This window comes from Pteronotus mesoamericanus, unplaced genomic scaffold (genome assembly GCF_021234165.1).
Source record: "Pteronotus mesoamericanus isolate MK-2021 breed Mesoamerican mustached bat unplaced genomic scaffold, CSHL_Meso_final contig_182, whole genome shotgun sequence".
NCBI classification, from domain to species: domain Eukaryota; kingdom Metazoa; phylum Chordata; class Mammalia; order Chiroptera; family Mormoopidae; genus Pteronotus; species Pteronotus mesoamericanus.
This window is the reverse complement of record NW_026555078.1, coordinates 21,147,601-21,168,062: the sequence shown is the minus strand read 5'-3', so window position 1 is coordinate 21,168,062 and position 20,462 is coordinate 21,147,601. Positions and strand designations below refer to the sequence as shown.

General features: G+C 53.4%; 1 protein-coding gene across 4 annotated transcripts in view; it reads left to right on the top strand.

Moving 5' to 3' along the window:
• Positions 1-16,135, top strand: part of SMOC1 (SPARC related modular calcium binding 1) — a 129,719-nt gene extending 113,584 nt beyond the window's left edge. For 2 of the 4 annotated variants that reach the window (XM_054567355.1, XM_054567354.1), the window contains exons 10-13: positions 1,316-1,421; positions 10,075-10,319; positions 13,539-13,592; positions 14,115-16,135. In XM_054567355.1, coding sequence (XP_054423330.1) covers positions 1,316-1,421; positions 10,075-10,319; positions 13,539-13,592; positions 14,115-14,128 — 419 coding nt within the window. In that variant the 3' untranslated portion in view covers positions 14,129-16,135. Of the gene's footprint in view, positions 1-1,315; positions 1,422-10,074; positions 10,320-13,538; positions 13,593-14,111 lie in introns of all 4 variants that reach the window. The other 2 variants (XM_054567357.1, XM_054567356.1) reach the window with 2 other exon arrangements.
• The last annotated feature ends 4,327 nt before the right edge of the window (positions 16,136-20,462 follow it).

Below are 20,462 nucleotides of genomic sequence, written 5' to 3'. Positions count from 1 at the left end.
CCTAGGACCTCCAAGTGGCTTCTCTGCTGGGTTTACCCTTATTTATAGTGTTTTTTACTAATGAGTTACCAGAAGATTAGCAAATATTGGTGGCCCAAAACACTCTAGTCTTAATCAGCACAGACTCAGACCAGGGCTTGTGGGAGCTGGGCCCACTTTCCTATTCCACATCAAGACCCCAAAGTGAGAGCTGAAAACAGAGGATCCCGAATGTCAGGGGCTTTCCCAGGCAGGTGTGCAGAAATCACCCTGTTACAAGAATGGAGTCGGGAGGCCAGGGTACCTCCTTCCAGCCATCTCCTTGGTGAATGTGAACTGGGATTCTACTGTGTGCCAGGCACTGAGTATCATCTCATGATCAAATTGACATGAGGCTTACGTAGTGGAGGAGGCAGAGACTATACAGATAAAGGAAGACAAACATACATCAATAGTGGTGACCAGAACTCTTGATGGGAAAGAGCAAAGTGGTGTGAGAAGGGCAGGGAGAGTCTAACTTCAGAGTCTGAGAAGGTGGCGTCTGCTCAGAGACCTGGAGGATTTGCAGAGAGAAGAGGATGAAAGAGTCACTGCAGGGGAGGGCTGTGTCGGAAGCGTGGAGGGCCCATGGGGGCCGGCAGTCATGAATTTACAGGGACCCCCATTATCCAGTTGTGCGGTGGTGTGTACACCACCTGCTGAGCTACATAGGCGTCGACTTGGAAAGGGCATGTCTGTGAGAAGGTTCATCGTGCTTTGGGTCTCGCTGGAATAGTACAGCGGAGGAAAAGAAGAACAAAGGATTTGAGAGCCTGTATAAGGGGGATTTGATGATTATTACCTAAGTCAAATGAGAAGCGAAAAAAAGGCAGAGGTTCTTGGATAGATAAACTGGTAGGTCTACTTGAATCCACTTGGACCAAAGGGGGTTTTCCCTCTGTCCTCGTGCCCTGTCAGCACCTGGTCCTTCCCTGTAGAGATCGCTGGGTCATGCTATACCAGAACTAGCTTGAGTTCCCCAGTGGACTGTGAACTTCATGAGGATGAGGACCCTGTTATACCCCTACACTTAGCATAGTGCTAACACACAGCAAAAATTTGTGGAATGAAAGAAAGTTGAAAGCATTATTGCCCCTCTCATCTGATGGTCGTTTGTGGGCTGCAGGAAGAGGAACTATGGGGGTTTATGAGAGCCATCTGAGCAGTAAACGATTCTCAAAGTGGACTGGCTGGACAAGAAGGATCTAGATAGGTTTGGGAAGCGGTGGTCGCTGAGGAAACTGTTTACTTGATTATTTACCTGGCACCGGCCTTCAAATCTTGCCTTATCTTTCAGGCTGTCCAGAAGGGAAGAAAATGGAATTTATCACCAGTCTCCTGGATGCCCTCACCACGGACATGGTGCAGGCCATTAACTCAGCCGCACCCACTGGAGGTGGGAGGTGAGGATGTGAGCGGGACTTGGGCCCGATGGGGAGTATGGGGCCCGTGATTCTCAGATGCTGTGGAGGCTGGGGTGGAGGGCTGGGAGGGGCTGGGCAGGGCCAAGGCTGGAAGTCGGTCCTCCTCCCGAGACTGCGTTGTCCCACCTTCCGCCCAGAATCCCCCTGCCCCTTTGCCCTCCCTAGACTTGTTGCTTGTCTCTAGCCTGCAGTTACAAGATTACAGGCAAGTCCAGGGATGTCTAGAGACTTCCAGCACTTTGGTCTCGGATGTGGATGCGTTGGAATGATAGCCCTCAATGGCAAGAAGGGGGTTGGGCGTATGATGGAAACAGGGAGGGCAGGGAGGGAGTATACAGCACTTGGGAGACATGTGCCTTTTTGGCTTCCTGAGAATTCCAAGGGGCTCTGGGCAGTGGGCTTGGACACTCCCGTAGCCAAAAACAACTTAGTTCAGGAGTTGACGTGCTGGCTGAGGCAGCCCTGACATGTAGCTGCAATGCATGTGCTCCCCAGTGACCAGCATCTGTGGCGCTCACTAACTTGGGGCCATTAGGTCAGCTGGTTATGTACATGTACTTATCCATCCATTTGCTCAGCACCTATGGAACATGCATGCCAAGCCCTGGGCTGAGAACTAGGAATCCAGGGATATGAAGCATGTTCCTGCCTTTAAAGAATGCAGCCTATTGGGGGTACTAGGCTCTAGACAGATAACTGACAGACTGCGTGGTACGTGCTAAAACAGAACAGAGAAGGCTTTGCTAACTCAGTCGGGAGGAGTCTGAGAGGATTCCTCAAGGAGGTGATAGTTGAGCTGAGTTTGGAAGGACAGGTAGGACTTAGCCAAAAAGAGAAGGAAAGCCATTCCAGGAAAAAGGAAAGAATTCTGTGACTCCAAGAAAGGGCATGTCTGGGTTCAGCACGGCTGAGCGGGGCGGATGGGAGACGAGGAAAGAGGGGGAGATGGGAGTGGTGGTAGGGGAGGCAGAAGAGCAGGCAGGAACCAGGCCTCTAAAGGCCCGTGAGGCGTGCGTCCGCCGTGAAGCCGGGGGCTGGGGGGGGGGGGGGGGGGGGGGGGCTCGGGTGCCTGCAGCAGTGCAGTGGACGAAGTGCCTTGTGCTTGGCAGGGACAGGCAGCCTGCCTCTGAGCTTATGTGGCTCACCAAGAAGGGGGGCTAGTCCCCCCACATCTGTCCAGAGGCAAGCAGTGCCACCACGATGCCAGGCCCAGGCCTCCAGGCCCAGAGAAGGGCCCAGGCACAGCGGCGTCAGGGGTGACCGGCAGAGCCGCAGGCGTGTGTCCAGGCTGGGGAACGAGGATGCAGGCACAGCTGTCGGTGGTTCTGCGTCCCGAGGAGGACGAGGCAGCATTCCTGCGTGCTCTCAGCACCTCCACGGGGCTGCGCGCTCTGAGGCTGGTTTCTGGCCTTGGCTCTGATTTTGCTCACCCTGTGGCGGGGGCCAGGCCTCCCCGAGCAGAGCACAGCACAAAGTCTGAGACGACGGAGACAGGGTCTTACAGGCGGGCCGAGGCAGGCAGCCCAGGGTGCTCAGCGACGGGGTGTCTCAAATAAAGAGGGCTGTGTCCGGATCTCCCAGGAGACAGGAGGGGGGTGGTTCTTGAAAAGGCATATTCAGTATTAGATACCTTTATGCTATTTATGCTTGGAATATGAAAAGTACCTGTAATTTCATCCAAAAATGGGTATGAGATATTGATGTTTATTACAAGAGAGAGAGAAAAGGAAGGGGCATGGGCTTAAAACTTCCATGTCTGGGTACTGGCCCCCCCAAACCTCCTGAGGGCTGCTGTCCCTGGTCAGCCACTCAGGGAGCCGCTTGGGGCTTGAACATCAGTGCTAAGGAGACGAGACTTCAAGCTTTGTCCCACTAGTTTCCTCAGGAGCCCCAACTCTGAGACCACGTGGTCTCGCCCCAGGCAGGCTGAGGGTGCTGGGAAAGGACCACGCCTGTGGGTCCTGGGCCGGCAGGTAGGGGCCAGGTTGGGGGTGGCCAAGAGCACAGGTGGACCCCGCTGCTAGGGGTGGTTAGGACTGATGTCTTACCCTCCAATAGTGGGCTAAAGGGATTTTTAAAGAAAATAAAAACTAAGTTTAGAAATGCTTTTAATAACAAAGGGAAACTTTAAAAAATCCTCTCTCTTTTAGGTGTCATATTGAGTTGGGAGAAGTTTTTAGAAATATGCTTTCCTAACATGTTTTTAAATGTTATCATATAGCTTGACCGTGTTTGGTTTTGATGAGAATGAAAGGTTTGAACTGTATTTGGTAATTGTGTTACCTAGAGGCTGGGCTTGTAAGCAAGAGACAGACAAGAGGAACCAAGAAATAGTTTGGAAGTCAGGAAGGCGGGGTAAGAAGGAAGGGAAAGAAGCAGCTATTCAGGGAGGCAGCTGGCCAGGGTTACCAGTTTTGCTGGGTTTGGAGCCCTCCCAGATCTTCCCATGATATTTGGAGGGAGCCCTAACAGAACCTGAGCTTGCCCTGCAGTGTGGCTCTGCTGGGCTCCCCTCGCCCTCCCTCCTTCCCACAGTCACCGGCAGCCGCCGGCCCCCTTACTCCCTCAAGGCCAAGCTTGAGCCCGCCCCAGCACCTCCCGGTCCACTCTCCTTCAGCCTGGAGCTGAAGGACCATGGTGACAAAGAAGTGCCATGATTTCTCTATCTTCCAGTGCCTGGCCCCTGCTTGTACATTTAAATGTCACCTTCTCAGACACCACCCCATCAAAGGAGCTGTCTGGTCACACTCCATCACAAACCCCCTTTTTAAGTCTCAACCTAATGCTCCCCGCTATCTTGCATTTTGCTGTTGTGTTTAATTATTGTCTGTGTCACCCCACCCGGTAGAAATTTCAGTTCTGTAAGAGAAGCGTTCTCTGCCTCTCTCCCTGCTGTATTCCCAGTTCAGAATAGTGCTTGGCTCATAGTAGGTACTCAGTAGACATTTGTTAAGTGAATATACAGCTAGAAGGATGGTGGATAGGTGGAAGGATCACTGTCTGATACAGAGAAATATGTCTTGATAAGGCCTCTCTATCTTGGCACACATGAGAATGTCAAGGAGACCCCATCCTGTCCCTCCTGCATTCTCTCAGGGTGTGACAGTTAAAGCTGGACATCAGCGGAGGCCAGTGGGGAAAGTCCTACCCAGGGACGGTGGGAAGATGCACCAGGAAGAGTGTTTGGGCAGTGCAGAACACAGTGTCTTCCCGCCCACCCTCCCACCTGTCAGGCACAGTGACTGTAGTCTTGCACAAACTCTTACATCTCTACCATCCCCTCATAGGAGCTCAGTGCTGGGTTCTGGGGATGTTCAGGGACAAGGGCATACTTTCTACTCTGGAGGAGCTCCTGGAAGAAGATAGTTAATCACACAATTGCACTATAAAGTCATTATAATAATAGAGATAGATAAAGTGCCGCAGACACCTGGGGGAGGAAGGGCATGGGAGAGAAAGCTTTACGCCGGAGGCAACATTTGAGCCACCTGTTCACTTAAAGATGAGCAAATGCCCCAGAGGTAAGTGCATCCCAGCAGAGGGCCCCAGGCATAGTGAGGTTGTAACAAGGTAGGACCTGTGAAAGGAATTGCAAGAAATGTGCTTTGCATTTGGGGGGCAGGCTGTGGACAGGCAGGAGAGGAGGCAGAGCCCAGGTCTCGCTGGGCCTTGTGATTCATGCTAAGAGGGCAGCAGGGGGCCACAAGATTTTATGGGCAGGAGGGGAACCAGATGGGGCAGGAAGGCTAGAGCAATTGTCAGAGTGAAAGGCGAGGAAGGGCGAACTAAAGCTAGGGGGAAGGGATGATGTGCTGAGGCTTTAGTAATGAAATCAGGAGGATTCAAAGACTTTTCAGAGGCAGGGAATGGAAGAGAGGGAGATATTTACTTCCTTTTCCGGCCTGCTAGCCTGATTTGGGTGGAAAGCAGTGCCAGCCAAATTTAAAGCAGACAAAGTAGAATGAGGTGTCCACAGAAACGTGTGGCTGGTGCCTGGCAGGCGGCGGCCTGCTCTCATTTCACAGCAGCTGTTCGCAGTGAAGGCTTGTTGCATTATCCTCTTGGTCCTTCTTACCAGGGCTCCACGAGGCAGAGCCCTCCCTTAGATCAGTTGTCTCGTGGGACCCCGTCAGCATTCATCACTTCCAAAGGAAGGGTCCTGAGATCTGAGCTGGAGGAATCCGCCTGAGCAGGGGGACCCTCTCCTGGAGAAAGGCAGCTGTGAGGGGAGGCGGGATGGGCCATGCGAACCTCGTGGCCCTTCCCGTGGCCCCCCAAGGAGGGACGGCTTTATTGTAGCTTCCTCCTTCCTCTGCAGTATGGTTAGTTGTTGGTGGCCTTGCAAGGAAGAGGCTGGAATGTGGCTGACTCGGCATTTCCCAGCCCCTTTCCCCTGCACAGCTGGCACGGCTGGACCCGACTCCAGATGCAGCTCAGTTGGTCTGCTTGGTTTGGCTACTGCCTCCAGGCCGGCCCACCTCACCTTGTTTAAAACTGCTTGGGACAGCAGAACTGGGCCCAAGATCTTGGCCGAAGCAAGTTTCCTTGTGGTAAATGGGGCTGGCTCTCCAGCTGTGCATCGCAGCCAAGGCCTGGCGGGGCTCAGGCCTCAGAAGCAAAACTGAAAGCGCTGCAGAAGGGTGGCACCTGCCACCTCTCAAGTTCGAAGAAGACTCATGGAGGCCAGTCAAGGGCGGGGGCCTGGCTCTAGGGGGTTTCCTTATCCCTGGAGGCAGGAGTCAACAGGACAGCCACCTAACCAGCCCAGAGGCAGGGCACTTTACTGTGTCTTTCCCACCACATCCAAGGAAATGTGGATGCTCTGCATGCCCAGTGAGCCCCGTTAGCAGAAGTGGAACTTTACCTGTAGGGAGGCTGCAGTATGGACCAGCAAATCGATGCTTAGCGGTCTTTAGGAACCATTGCACCCTCTAATAGCGGGTCCCCAGCCCCTGCCTGGCCAGCTTTGAATTCCAGCAGTCCTGATTTCCAGTAGGTGTTATATGTGTGCCTGTGAGAGAGAGGTTCGCAGTTTGATGCTGGTGTACACCTAGAGCTGGCAGGGAGAGTGCACATTGCCAAGGTTTTAAAAGCGTCCTTCTAGAAAACTGTAAGAGCGGGAGGTATCAGTGGAGGATGGCTCTGAGGTTGGGGTCAATCTGGGGAGTCCAGCTATGATGGAAAGGCCTCCAGCCAAGATTGCTTGAGAGGTTCTTGAAAACTCTGGGGGAGGCCCTCTTGCCCCACTTCATCCACGCTCCCCTGGGAAAGCCTTGGCTTCTCCTTAGTTAACAGAGGCCTCTTGTATCTTCTTTCCCACGTGCCCACTGCTGCTTTGTCTAAATCAGGACTCCCAGTAGATCTCAGTCTTAACTAGATCTTGCGTGAAGCTTGATCGGTCTGGGACTTAAGGCTGTTACGAAGCCCAAAACCTGATTTACATAATTTTATACCAGGTGTCCTCTGTTAAGTTTTGGAAATATGGAAAGTACCCCAAACTCCTTCTGTGTTACTGTCTTTTGTCTCACCCCATCTTTTTCTGGAAAGTTCATGCTTAAACATTTTTCTAAGTCATGGCGAGAGTCTCCCTCTCATTAAATCAAGGGTTCTTCAGCTGAGTCTATGACCTTGGTTGAGGTCTAGGTGGTCCATTAAACCCCTAAAGTCTACAGAGTGCTGTGTGTGTGCGTGTTTTTCTAGCAAGAGGGACTATAGCTTATTTAGGTCCTCAGAACATCATGATCTCCCAAAGCTAAGAAATGCTTGCTTTAAATGCATTTGGAATTTGGCCTGGACAAAGTGCTGGGTTCGTCGGACCTTAGCACTGCCCGCTTCACATGTAGAGCTGGACTCTGTATTCAAGGGGGAATGTGAGTTTCTGGAGGTTAAAGAAGTTCAGAGCCGAGAGCCTAACACTAGCTGGAGTGGAGGGAGGAAGGAGGCTCCCCAGGGCAAGCTGTGGGCTATGTCTGTTATAGAGGGAAAGAGGCATTTCTGGGAGGGACCTCAGAGGACCTCTTCTAGGCAAGTGTCCTTGGAGGCTCCCGGGGCCGGGTCAGGAGGTGAACAAGGGGAAGCCAGCAGTTGTTAAGTCATGGCAGCTCCGAGCTTGAGGTTCTGCTGGGAGCGAGGAGGGCAGGAACGTGGTTCTCTGGGCAAGGGAGATAGGGCAGGAAGGGAGAGTCAGAAGAAAGGGAGGGAAAAGGGAACAAGGGCCAAAGGACAGCAACCCTCTGTATGGGAGGAAACTCTTAGGGGCTATAAAGCAAGGAGAATAGAGGCTCCTTGCTGCAAACTACCCCAAAGGTAGGTGCCGGGCCCCACCGGCAGAGGTGCTGAGAGCCGGGCGGCAGGAGCCCCAGGAACACGTGTTGGAGGCAGCGAGCCTCTCCTGGCAGGGCGTCTAGGCGGATGACCTCATTCCTTCCCGTCTCCGCGACTGAGGCTTTATTATTCCAGCCTCTAGGTAGACATTACGCTATGCTGAGCCTAAAGGTTAGCTGCCTTTGCCTGGGACGCTCATGGTCCCCTGGCCAGAGGGGCCACCCCGCTTCATGCCAGCTGCCTTTAGAGAGACTGGTGGGAATAACTGGAACACCTCTCTTGAGGCTCCCCCACAGCTGGGCTCCTGCCCCAAGTTCAGGGGAAGGCAGAGGGAGCTGGCCACCCCCCTCCTGCTCTGTGAGCATCCTTATAGAGAATTTTTCTCTGCCCACCTGGTATACCCTGCAGGGGCTGGCTTGGAAAATGAATGTGGCAGGTAAAATAGAGGAAGCTTAAAGAGATCCAAGTACCATGTGCTGGCAGAGACAAAAATCTCAGCTCTGCATTGAATAACCCCATGCCTGCTACAAAGACCTCCTGCGCCTGGCTTCTGTGACAGACGAAGCCGATTGCCAGGGAGCCCAAGGCAGTCCATCTCTCCACCTTCCCCAGGTCCTCCCTGCATTAAACCCAGCACGATGACGTCCCGCTGGCAGGTCCACTAATTGTGCTCTCTTGGAGTCAGTCCAGGGTGCACAGGGGGCCTGCCCAAGACTGCAATCCACTTAATGAGGACTGGGCATTTAGCAGGCCCTTTTTTTTTTTTTTTTTTTTTTTTTTTTGTAGTGAAACTTCTTTTTCCCTAAATGTTGAGGTCACTTGGGTGTAAAAAGAGGAGTGAGTTTGCTGGCTTGTTCATAGGGGAGGGGTAGGGATGGTCCCTTCCCTTCTGGAAAACTCAGCAAACCCCAGAGAAGAACCCCAAGGCATTGGCAACTGCCTTGAATATTTTTCTTGCCGGGTACAGCTACAGAATGTGCTGGCAGGCCCTGAATCCCTGAGCTAGGATCCCTTTGGAACAGGGAGCCCCTCTGTCCTGCTTCTGACGCATGGTGGGGATGTTGTCTGTCCCAGGCCCTATAGACTGAGTATTTGGACACTCAGTCGAGCATGAAACTCCTAAGCTCACTCTTATGGCCCTCGCAAGGGAAAGCTGCCCAGGAATTTGAACACAAGAGCCTGGACCACTGTCACTCAGTGCCCGTTCCTGGGGGCAGGAGTCAGGGGACTTCTGTGGCTTTGCCCTTCTGGTCAGAGACCTCAGTCTCCCTCTGTAATAGACCCATCACTGGCTTTAAAAGTTTTAAATATCACCTAGCACCCTGAATGCTTCTGGGGAAAAGATGAGGCATAAGTCAACAAAATGGTGTGTCAGCTGTGTGTAGAGTTGTACATGCAGACATGGCCACTGTATGGCCACCACATGTTTGTGGACTGTTTGACACGGTCGTTACAGTGCATCCAGACCCCAGGAGCTTTCTTGGCTACTCTAGGCCAGTGCCTTCTGAAAGAATCCCCTGGGGGTTCCAATAAACATAGGGTGTCAGAGGTCAGGAGGTCCCAGCCCCCCTGACTGAAAACTTCTCCATGGAGAGACTCAACTCTAGCGGGTCTGGGACTTGCCAGGTTTAGAACCTCTGTCTGTGTCCATGCTAACTGCCTTCTCCTCTCAATTCCTGCTGTACTTGGTACCCAGCAGTGATGGGCCACGAGAACCTCACGCTTCTCACTGAACTGTCACTGCCTGGTTTTATGTTTCTGGCTCTGTGTCGCTGAGACAGTGAGCAGCTCGAGGCCAGGGGCTACGCCTCCCTTTGGAAGCCCTCCCAGGACCTGCCCAATTCTGGGCTGTGGTGCACACTCAGACCATCCCTTCCCATAGTCACGTTCATTAGAATGTACATGTTCATGTGCGAAGAACAGCTTGTCAGGCAGGGAACGCTAGGTAGGGAGGAGGACAATTTAGACCCAATCTGTGGTTTTTCTGAGATGAGTGAAATCCAGCCAATATGTCTTGAATGCCCATCTTATACAAGGATGTTCCTGGCTATGGGAGAAGGTGAAGCAGAGTTATGTAATAAGAGTCACTCAGTGAACTTGAATTATCCAGTGTTGAGACTCCAGTTGGAGAGGATAGCTTGACTCTGCGACACTGAGCGAGTCTGGGAGGCCTTTGGCTGGAGGAGCCCTTTCTACCTGGCCTCCCGTCATGAGGGCCCGATCTAGGGGAGAGAGTCCGGTTGGGCTAAGGGTTCCTGCAGCCTCCTGAGCCGTGTTCTCTGCGTGGGGGTGTCTGCCTGTGGCCCAGGTTCTCGGAGCCGGACCCCAGCCACACCCTGGAGGAGCGGGTGGTGCACTGGTACTTCAGCCAGCTGGACAGCAACAGCAGCAATGACATTAACAAGCGGGAGATGAAGCCCTTCAAGCGCTACGTGAAGAAGAAAGCCAAGCCCAAGAAATGTGCCCGGCGGTTCACCGACTACTGTGACCTGAATAAGGACAAGGTTATCTCGCTGCCCGAGCTGAAGGGCTGCCTGGGTGTGAGTAAAGAAGGTGAGTGCTCACTCCAGTGCTCCCAGCCTTCCAGTGCTTGTCCCACAAGGCAGAGGGACAAAGCGCCCCCCCAGTAGATGGGATCCCAGGCACGCGTTTGTTCAGCTGTTTCCTGGGAGTACATTATGCTTTGTGTTAGATGCCTGTACGCTGGAGGAATTGATGGACAAGGTCCCTATCCTTTCTCAGTCTACTGTGGAAACATGGTAAAGCGTTTACATGCATTGTGATAAGTACTATGAGAGTCCTATGTTAGGATAGGCCAGAGGAAGACCCACACATTCAATGGCTCAGCACAGTGGAAATTTGCTGGCTTTGCCCACATAACAGTTCAGCATAGTTTATGATCATAGCGCCCGCGTGTGCGAGTGTGTGGCGTGCAGGGAAGAGAAGGAGTGGGGATTGCTCTGTACAGTCACTCTGAAATCCAGGCGAAGAATGACTCTGCCATTTTTATCACGTGGCTCCCAAGGTCACCATAGGGGCCACCTGCACCCCAGTCAGCCTGCAGTAAAGCATGGAGCAATGCGTGTGGGACAGGGGTTCATGGTCCAGCCTGGAAGTGACACACAGTACCTTTCATATTTCACTGGCTGGAACTCAGTCGCTGGACCACGTGCAACAGTAAGGAAGGCTGAGAACCCAGGAAGGGGAGGGGAGGGTGGATTCTGGCCAACATCTAATTATCTCTGTCACAGGCAAACAAGTACTAGAGTATTACAGAGACATATGCAGGGGTACCTACATCAGCGTGGGGACAGATGGCCTTGGAAAACTTCTTGAAGGGACTGATGTGTAAACCAGGGGTCAGCAATCCCTGGCCATGAGCCCAGTCTAGCCCATGGCCTGTTTTTGTGTGGTCTGTGAGTAAGAATCACTTTTGTATTTTTAAAAGGATACAACTTTTTTTAAAAGATGAGACATCAGAGACAATACTTGGCCCACAAAGCCTAAAATATTTGCTATCGAGTCCTTCACAGGTAAGCTTGCCAACCCTAGTCTAAACCAGCACCTGCGGAAGGAGCAGGCGTTGGCGAGGCAGACAGGTCAGGGGAGCGAGGCGAAAAGCGACCATGCCAAGGTGAGGGGCCAGAGTCCCAGAGGAACTGAGAGCTGAGTGTGACTGAGGAGCACTAAGGGTGGCCGGAGAGGGGAGGTGGCAGGGAGCAGGGTGAGTTTCGACTTTGAGGTTTGTGTGGAGCTGTTGAAGGGGCTCAGTCTGAGAACTAGAAATCAATTTTGCTTAAAAAAATTATTCCAGCTGCAGTGTGGGAAACAGAATGGAGATGAACAAGGGCATGTGCCCAATAGGAGGCCGGGGCATCGTGCAGGCAGGTGAGGGAGGCCCACGTCGGGAAGAACACAGTGCAGGTGAAGAGAAATGGGTGGACTCTTTGGTGTGAAGATTTAACAAGATGGTGCATGTGAAGAACTTAGCCTAGTACCTGGTTCGTGGTGGCTGTAAAGCAAATTAGTAGTGATAGAGGACCACACCCAGGGGCTGGAAGCAGCTTCCCTGGGTCCCTCTGCTCTGGGGAGCTGCACAAGACCCCTTGGGTGGATGGTTGCAGGGAATGGAGCCCATGCCTTGGTCATCTGGTGTCATGCGGTGCCCTCTTGTGGGCCGAGAGGGGCTTGCATGCCAGATGGGGAGATGGAGGGGGTGGGGGAAGACAGGGTGTTGAAAGTGAATATAGCTTTGGGACTGAATTTTTTGGAAATGACTCCTGAACATGGGTATTTTTAGCAACCAGACTCCTCACTGGGAACTGAACTCTCTGTAGCATAAGAAGGCCGGACATTCTGAGAGGTGGGCCCCTTTCTTAACTGGTCCTTTATCACGATTATTGTCTCCATCCCCTGAGACAGGCAGGGCGGAGACTGGTTTCTCCATTTTTGAAGAATGGCCCCTTCCCTCCTGAGTTGCCGGAGGATGCCGCCGGCTCTGGGCTCAGGCCTGTTTCCCCACTGTTCTCCGTGGCAGCTAAGGCACGGTTCTGGAAGTAGATGGCCAAGGCTGAGTTTGCTTTGCCACGGAAAAGCTGTGCCAACGCCAAGCCTCGTTTCATCACCCTAATATGGGGATATCTTGGTCACTGTATATAAGCATCACACACACTTGCTGCGAGGAGCACGTCACATGACTTAGGTGACGGGGTTAGTGCAGTGAGCCCTCATGAGGGACAGCTGGTTGCTGCTGGCTTGCCCGTTCTTCCCCGAGTCTGGGTGTGGAGACGGCTGCAGAAGCCTCCTCTTTACAGTGCAGGTCTCTGCTCACCATGAGGAGGGGCAGCTGCCACCAGAGGAAAGACGGCCTCTGCCACTTCCCACCTGCCTGTCTTTCCCAGTTCGTTCGCTCATCTGTAAAATTGGATGTACCTGTATCTACCACCTGCCCCAGCCCACCCTGTTCTCTCCCTCCTTCTCAGGTCTTCAGGGAGGTTAGTGTAACTGTGGGTTCACATGACCCGTGGGTGGGCGTGGATTCATATTCCACAAAGCCCTTTCTCTACCTGCATGAATTCAGTTCCTCAAGGCGATCCTGTCAGAGAGGCAGATCAGGAGTAGCATGGCTGTGGTCCTAAGTCCTGTCTATAAACTGACCCAGAGGGTGATGGGCGTGTACAGAGTCGCACAGACCTCAGGGGTCACGAGAGCTGGTCCAGCCCTTGCTGTGCTTGCCTCCCAGCTCCCCACTCTTCCTGTAGGAGACCTGACCTTGCAGAAGCCTCCCTGCGGGGCAGAGTGGGCGTTGGCAGAGCACACCTTGGACCCTGGTTAAGTCATTCAACTGCTCTGAGCCTCGGTTTCCAGACTTGTTAAGTAAAGGGGCTAGACCAGACGGTCGCAAAGCTTCTTTCCCCCTCTGTCCTGTGACTTGAAGAACCAGAACCCAAAAAGGTTATGCAAATGTCCACCAATGCCCAAGCTCCTCTTGGCTCATAGCGGAGGGGATTCCAAAGAGGCACCCCAGTGGGTGCCGGGCCTTATGGAAAGGAGACTTTGCTTAATGGTGTTGGCTGGCAGTGGGTTCACTTGGGCAGAACTGGGCCTCCGACACCCACAGGACAGGAAGCATAAGCTTGCCACCTCTGGCTCTTTTCCAAGTTCACTGTGCACTCCAGGGCTTAGAGGGGACAGGGACCCAGGTATAGAAGAAGCTCTACCAGCTCTTGGGGTGAAGGCCACTTGAGTGTCACATGTTCCTATTTGTTGCAGGTGGTAGTCTTGACAGCTTCCCCCAGAGAAAATGGCCAGGCCCAAACCTACTCAGTAAGTTGCCTCCTTTCTGGGGTCTGCCCTATGGGCCCCTCATGCAGCTTTGGTGCTGCAATAGGAGTGGAGGGCTGAGTAACTTAGCCTCCTGTTACAATTTTTTTTTTGCTGAGGATGCAAGAGAAAGATTGGTTAGTGCTGTGAGGATCCCACCATCCCCACCTGTAAACATGGCACCTGACACGGCTGCCAGCCCCAGGTGGAAAGGCTGGCATCTGGGAGAAGAATGGTTTGTGCGGAGTGCACAAACCCAGTGTGCTTACTGGGCAAGGCCTAGTTCTCCAGAATGCTGCATGTGTTCCCGTTGCCATGGTGATGCATCCCTTGCCTCCTGGCGGCAAAGGATGGGCTGGTAAAACGTGGGCTTATCTGCAAGTCTAGGCGGGCTGTGTCCTGCCCAGCACCATATGTAGCAGCAGGTGGAAAAGGCTGCTCTTTTAGGGAAATTGATCAATGTGGTTGGATTTCTCCTAAACCCAACTCTAATTTCTCCTTGTTTATACTTCCTCTTCTCAGCAGGACGCCTTGTCTAAGGAGCAGAAAACCACAGGGCAGGTGGACAGACCAGGGAGGCAGGACGGATCATCAGACACCTAACCTTCGACGCTGTCACGGCCCAGCCACCACCCAGCCACATCCCATGTAACATGAGTGGTGCCCACCGTGTTTGCACTTTTAATAACTCTTATTTGCGTGTTTTCTTTTTGGTTTCATTTGTAAACACCAATATCTAATACCACAGTGGAAAAGGAAAGGGAAGAAAGACTGTTTATTCTCTCTCTTATTGTAAGATTTTGGATCTGCTACTGACAACTTTTAGGTTGGGAGGGGGGGTTTGTGGGACTGAGAAGAAAGAGATTTATATACTGTATATAAATATATATGTAAATTGTATAGTTCTTTTGTACAGGTGTTGGCATCGCTGTTTGTTTATTCCCTCTCTCTCCCTGCTCTGGGTTTGGGAGCTCCGGACACAAGGCCCCGTTTTCTAGAACCCAGCGCTCCATTCCCAGCCCACCTGCATCCGGCGTGGAAGCGGCCCCCAATGTGCATGTGGACGGGAGCCCCGTGATTATACCGCAGGCTCCCTCCGTCCTTTCCGGTGGGCGGAGGGGAGCGCCTGGGCCCTCGCTGTCCAGGCTGGCGCACCACATCGCAGTCGGCCTTCTCAGGGGAGGTTGGGTCAGGGGAGAGATGGGAGCTGTCCCTGCAGGGAGGACAACAATGAGCTCAGGCACCAGTTCTCCCGTTATCGGGATGCCCATGTGGCCCAGGGTCTGTAGGTGGACCAAGATCCTCGTGACCCGCGGTGCAGGTATCCTCAGAGCACTTGCATTAGGTCAGCTGAAATATTTTCACTCACATTTAAGCACCTACTCTGTGTAAAACATGAGAGGGGAGGCAAAGAGGGAGAAGGCCCAGGGTGGGGCCTTTTATTGAGATGCGTAATACTGAAGCAGCAGAAGGAGGAGAACAGGACGTGTCATCGGTGAGTGCAGTGCCCACAGGAAGGCTCCTCGCCTGCAGACCCGCAGCGGAGGCCTCTGCGACCTGCCTAGCCCCCCGAGGGTGCTGGGTCAGACTGGGTTTTTACCTCCACTCGCCACTGCCACACCCTCTCACCCCGCCCCACCCCCACCATCCCCATGGTCAGCACACGCCTGAGGGAGGAGTCGGGCCTGTCACCTTGCTAGTAACCAAATGGTTCTATTTTTTAACCCAATACTGAGGTTCTTTCTGTTTCCTCAAATGCTTGTAAGGGCTTCCAGTCATGAGGCCAACTCCAGAGCCTCTCCTGGAAGTTCAGGGACAAATAGCCTTGCTGGGGCAAGTGTAGGCCTAGCCATCCCCAAACGTTTTACCAGGGTTGCATTGGGGGCTGCCCAGCCTTCAGGGAAGACGCACAGCTTCCTTTGCCCAGGTGACCATGGCCATTCAGACACTTAGCAAGTGACACTTAGCGCCACTTCCCACGAGCAGCCGTGGCAGCAGCCAGGGCGGGCGGGTACCCCAGGACTGGTGCCCTTGTCGGATTGCTCTTAGGAATCTTGCCTCCCCTCGTATCCCAGCCCAGCATTCCCGTCAGCGCACCCACCTTGCAGCCTGCGTACCCCACCTTGGTTTGGAAAGCTTTGGCATCGTAAGCCTGCCTCCCCCAAGGCCTGGTTGGGGGAGGGCCCCTAGGGGGGGAACATGGCCTTTTTGGGACACGATCTGAAGGCTCTGGCTGTCCAGGGGGAAGCTCTAGAGTTTGCCTTGGGGATGACTGGAGGCCCCATCCCAACGTGGGAAGGGGGAAAGGGAGCCCTCGCCCACTAGCCTGGTCCAGAAGACTTGGTGTGCCGAGCTGGACGGACCTTCCAGGAGACCCTGTCCCCTGCTCTGGCCTGGAGGAAGCATGACAACACAGAGAAGGCACCCCCTGTAGAAACCAGACGCTCCCCCAGGCTGCTGCTTTCTCACCTGTGTGTAGGCTGTGTTTGTGGTTTCCTTTGTGAGGAGGGAGGGACACTATTTGTAGCTTGTTTTATGAAAAATAAAAATGGGTAAACGTTGGTGGCTGTTGCGTCTTTCTTTGGGCTGCTTCCTCTAATGGCTGGCTTCGTTTCCTAGAAGGTTTGGATGCTTTCCCTGGCCCGGGTGCCCTCCACTCTCATCCTAGGAAGTCCTGGCCGCTGGAGGGAACCCAGAGGTGGCCATGAGGTGGCACAGCGCTTTGCTGTGAGGACATTGACCGGTCCCCTTGCCTACCCTTGCCTGCCATGTCTGTGTCCTCTTTGTAACTCTTACCTCCGCCCATATAGCTGTCCCCTTCAAGCCATCCTGCAGTGCAGGGAATGTCACTGGCAGCGCTTTGGGGGTGGCACTGGGGGAGGGGAGCTCATTCCATGGCTCATTCCATGGCTGGTGGACGTGGACACATTGGCCACGATGCAGCTCTGGACAGGGAACAGACCCCCAGTGGGGATTTGCTAGCTGTGTCCTGGTGGTGTAACGACACCTTTTAACTGAGGCAGCTGGTCCAGTTCTCAGAGCTGGAGGACTTCAGGCGAGGCCTGGCAGCAAAGACAAGGTTCTAGATCCTCTCCGGGGCTCCTGGCATCTTTTTCTTTTGCCCCACTCTCCCTGCATAAAGCTGCCCCAGGAAATGGCTTCCTCGCCGCGTCCTGAGAACCTCCTGCGCGTTCCTTTTGCCGTACTCTGCACCCTTGTCACTTGCAGGTGAACAGGTGGTATTACCGCTTGAAAAAGTCTCTCCCAATCCTTTCTTCAGCTAAGCTTTCTTGGGAAAGGGTCTAAGCCTTTGAATGTGCTCACACAGGTCCCTCCTCCTCCAGTGTGACACTGTGACACTGTGTCTGCTGTGTCACAGGCCCTGTCATATTTAATACTCACCACGGCCCAGTGAGACAGGCTCCCCAGTCACGCATGTGCATTCAGACTCAGGAGTTTAGTGACTTGCTGGGTGCACCTGGCTGGGAAAGGCAGATTTTCTGCGTGCAGGCCCAGAGCCCCGCCCACTCCCCCAGCTGCCTGCCTTGAGGGGCTGGGGCATCCGCCTCTTCCCTCCTGCCCAGCTCTGACCCTGGCACGCTTGCCCTCAGCTGTGAGTGCGTTTTTTTTTCCCTCTGAGCAGTTAAGAGTCTTATTAAAAGCCACTAATTTTCAGAGGACTATTGTAAACTTCAGGGATTTGAGAGAGAGAAATAAGGGAGGCATTTGCCCATGCAGGACCCCATTGAGAGACTTGGGGTTGACATGGCCTCCAGCAGAGGGACCAGCCTAGCATGGGAGGGCAGCGGGTCTGAGCTCGCACTTGACTGCGGGCCCCATGTAGCTTTCCACTGCTTTCTCAGAAAACAAAACAAACAAACAAACAAAACCTGTTCCTCCACTGCAGGACCAAGAGTCGAGGAAAAGTGAAAGACCCATCCTGTTTCTTCCTTCACCAGGAGGCTCTTGCGCCATGGTAGCCTGTGTGGGGAGGGGGAAACTGGGGGCATTTTCAGCCAGGATGTCTCACGGTGACTGCTGTCTCACGGATGTCTCACGGGCCAGGCATCTTGTCAGCGCCCCTGTGATGCTATCAGAGGAGGGGCCTCCAGGCCGGCACCCACCCTGGTTCCCTAGGGGTCTGGGTGGGATGAGGAGCTGGCAGCACCAGCTCTCTTGTAGAAAAAACCCAGAGGGAGCGAGGCCGGTCATCCGGTCATTTTCTCCCAGGTTCCTGAGCGCCCCACAGGCCGCGGGTGCGCCCGCCTAAGAGGTCGGTTTTCCTAGCACCCTGATCGTCTGCTCTGTGATGTTAGGCTTTTCCCCCATGCAGAATTGAGGACAGGCAAAACGTGCCCTTTTTCACGTAGTGCCACCAAACCAAGCCCTCAATTCTAGGGCTCGGATCACTGCACCCCTTGATATGACTCATGAATGGATATGGCAAAAGGCCATGACCATGGTGATATGCTTGCCTGCTAAAAGCCTGTGTAACCCAGACATCTCTTGTCATTTCTTGTGAACTCTAGGCAAGCGCGCTGACCATGGCCAGCACCTCATCAGTAGAGCCGCAGGCCTCCTGTATGCACCACCACTTCTCTCTTGAACAAAGTGAAGATTGCTTTGCTTGGAGTCTCCCTAGCCAAAGCCTGGACTATAGCTAATGGCCCAGAGTCCTGTATGTGGCCCCCCAACCTCACCAACCCCAATCACTCACACACGATAGTGAAAGGGCATTGGATACTTGGACGTGGTCTCTCCCCAAGACGATGGGCACATTGCTAAAGGACTCATGAGAACCAGTCAGAAGAGACCAGGATACACTGCAGTAACATACACTTTGCAACCTCAGTGACTTGAATCACTCCTGCAGCATAGCCATCACACGTCAGCAGGGGACGCCGTTTTTCACTGTTGTCACTCAGGGATCCGAGCTGACGCAGGCTCCATCCTCCATGATTGTGGAGGCGGAAAGAAAAAAAAGGCAACGTGGTCATTGCATCCTGGTTCTTAATTGCTGTGCAGCTTCTCAGGTTAGCACTGGCTTGTCCACTGTGTGGCAGGTGCCCAAATGCTGGCTCTCGAATGGAACCCATGTCAGATCCTAGGGAGGGGCCGTCCCACTGCCCAAGTCCTTTCTGTGGAAAGTCCAGCTCGAAGGGCCCGGCCTTTGGCTGTGTACCTCCACGATGGCTCATACCTGGCTCCCCGCTGGGGTGTACACTCAACTATGGGAAACCCACACTCCTTGTTCTGCCTAATGGCAAGATGCTGGCACCTCTGATCTTGGCTCTGCATCTCTAGGGAGGTGTAGGAGGCTGATCGGCATGTCTGTGGCTTCACAGAGGTCCAACTGGGAAGTGAGATGCCGGGCCTGCAGCCATTCTCTGAGAACCTCCCGCTTTTTCAGGTTCAAGCAGGAGAGGAAGCCATCCAGTGGTTCTTGCCTCTCTCTCCTCTCCATTCCCCACCCTTCTTTTAACAGACTGGGGCGGGGCTGGGTGGCCCAATGCAGAGCTATTTCAAGTATTATGCTATCTTTGGGGAAGGTATCAAGCCCCAACTCTTGTTCTTTAGAGTATGGGATACTTAGCATCTCTTTTTTCTTAGTTTTGGGCCCTAATTATGAGTAAGTAGAAAATATTACCCATCAAAGTCTTGTTATGGTGGTTTTAGTGATAAATGCAGAGGAAATTGATCCCAGAGAGAATCCCCCAGGAGCTCCAACCCCAGGCCCAGGGACCCCCCCAGGCTCCCACCATCAGCATCCTACTGGGCCTGCTGCCCCAGACAGCTCTGTACTTGGAGCATCTACCCCTGGTGACCCTCTCATCTCCACTCTTCACACAGATCTCTGTGCTGTGTAAGTACCTCCTCTAAATTCCCAGGAGTGGCCGTTTCTGATACTATTTAACCCCTTGGAATCCTGGCACTGTGGAAAGAGTCAGGTCCTTTTAATGAGACTTCTTTTAGAGATGCGACAGGTAGCTGCAAATGGAAATCTCAGTCTTTTCAGTTCTCCCATCCTCCCCACCGACCCGAGTTGAGCAATTCTTCCCTGCAGGCACACCTCCTGTTAAAGGCAGAACTCTGCTTTCCGAGAGGCCATTTTGAGACCTGGGTAGAGGGCCAAGATGACTCTAGAATGTTTTAGCTGACCCCCTTGACCACAGGTCCCTTCAAAATCCTTGAGGGGTATGGAACAGACCTGGTGGGGACCAGGATCCTGCAGAGCCCAGGGCAGGACTGCTGGCTGGGGCAGGGGGGCCAAGAAGGCTCTGAAGTGTTCTCTCTGGGGGGCGCGGGGTGAGTCAGTGGGGGATGACCTGGGCAGCAGCAACAGCCCAGCTGAGGTGCGAGAGCAGGTGAGAGAGTGTGGGCCTAGCCGCCTGCCATTGGTCATTTCCCAGGGGTCTCAGAAAGAATCCTGGACTTCGAGTCAGATCAGCTTCTCATCTTGGTTTGCCCATTGAATTAACTTAGCTCCCTTCACATTTCACAGACCTAGATTCTTCCTGTCTGAGCTCTTTGCTCTCCTGCACACAGGTCAGCAGGTCTTGCACGGAAGGAGATTTTGTGTTTCGGGGGCAGGGGAGGCAGGTCTTGCATGGGAGGAGGTTGTGTGTTTGGGGGGCAGGGGAAGGCACCCACAGACAGAAAAGGGGTCCAGACAGGCTGAAGGCCCACCGAGTGAAGAGGGGCCTGTACGAAATGGGAGGACGCAGCAAATACACCTTCAGGAAGTGGGACATGTATGAGACAGTCTTCTTGGAGGAGAGCCACATCATGGGGCAGTGATTGACAGTAAAGGAAGAAAGAAATGAGAAGATGAAATGTGTCTGCTTTAGAGAGGAAATAAGATGCAGACAAAGC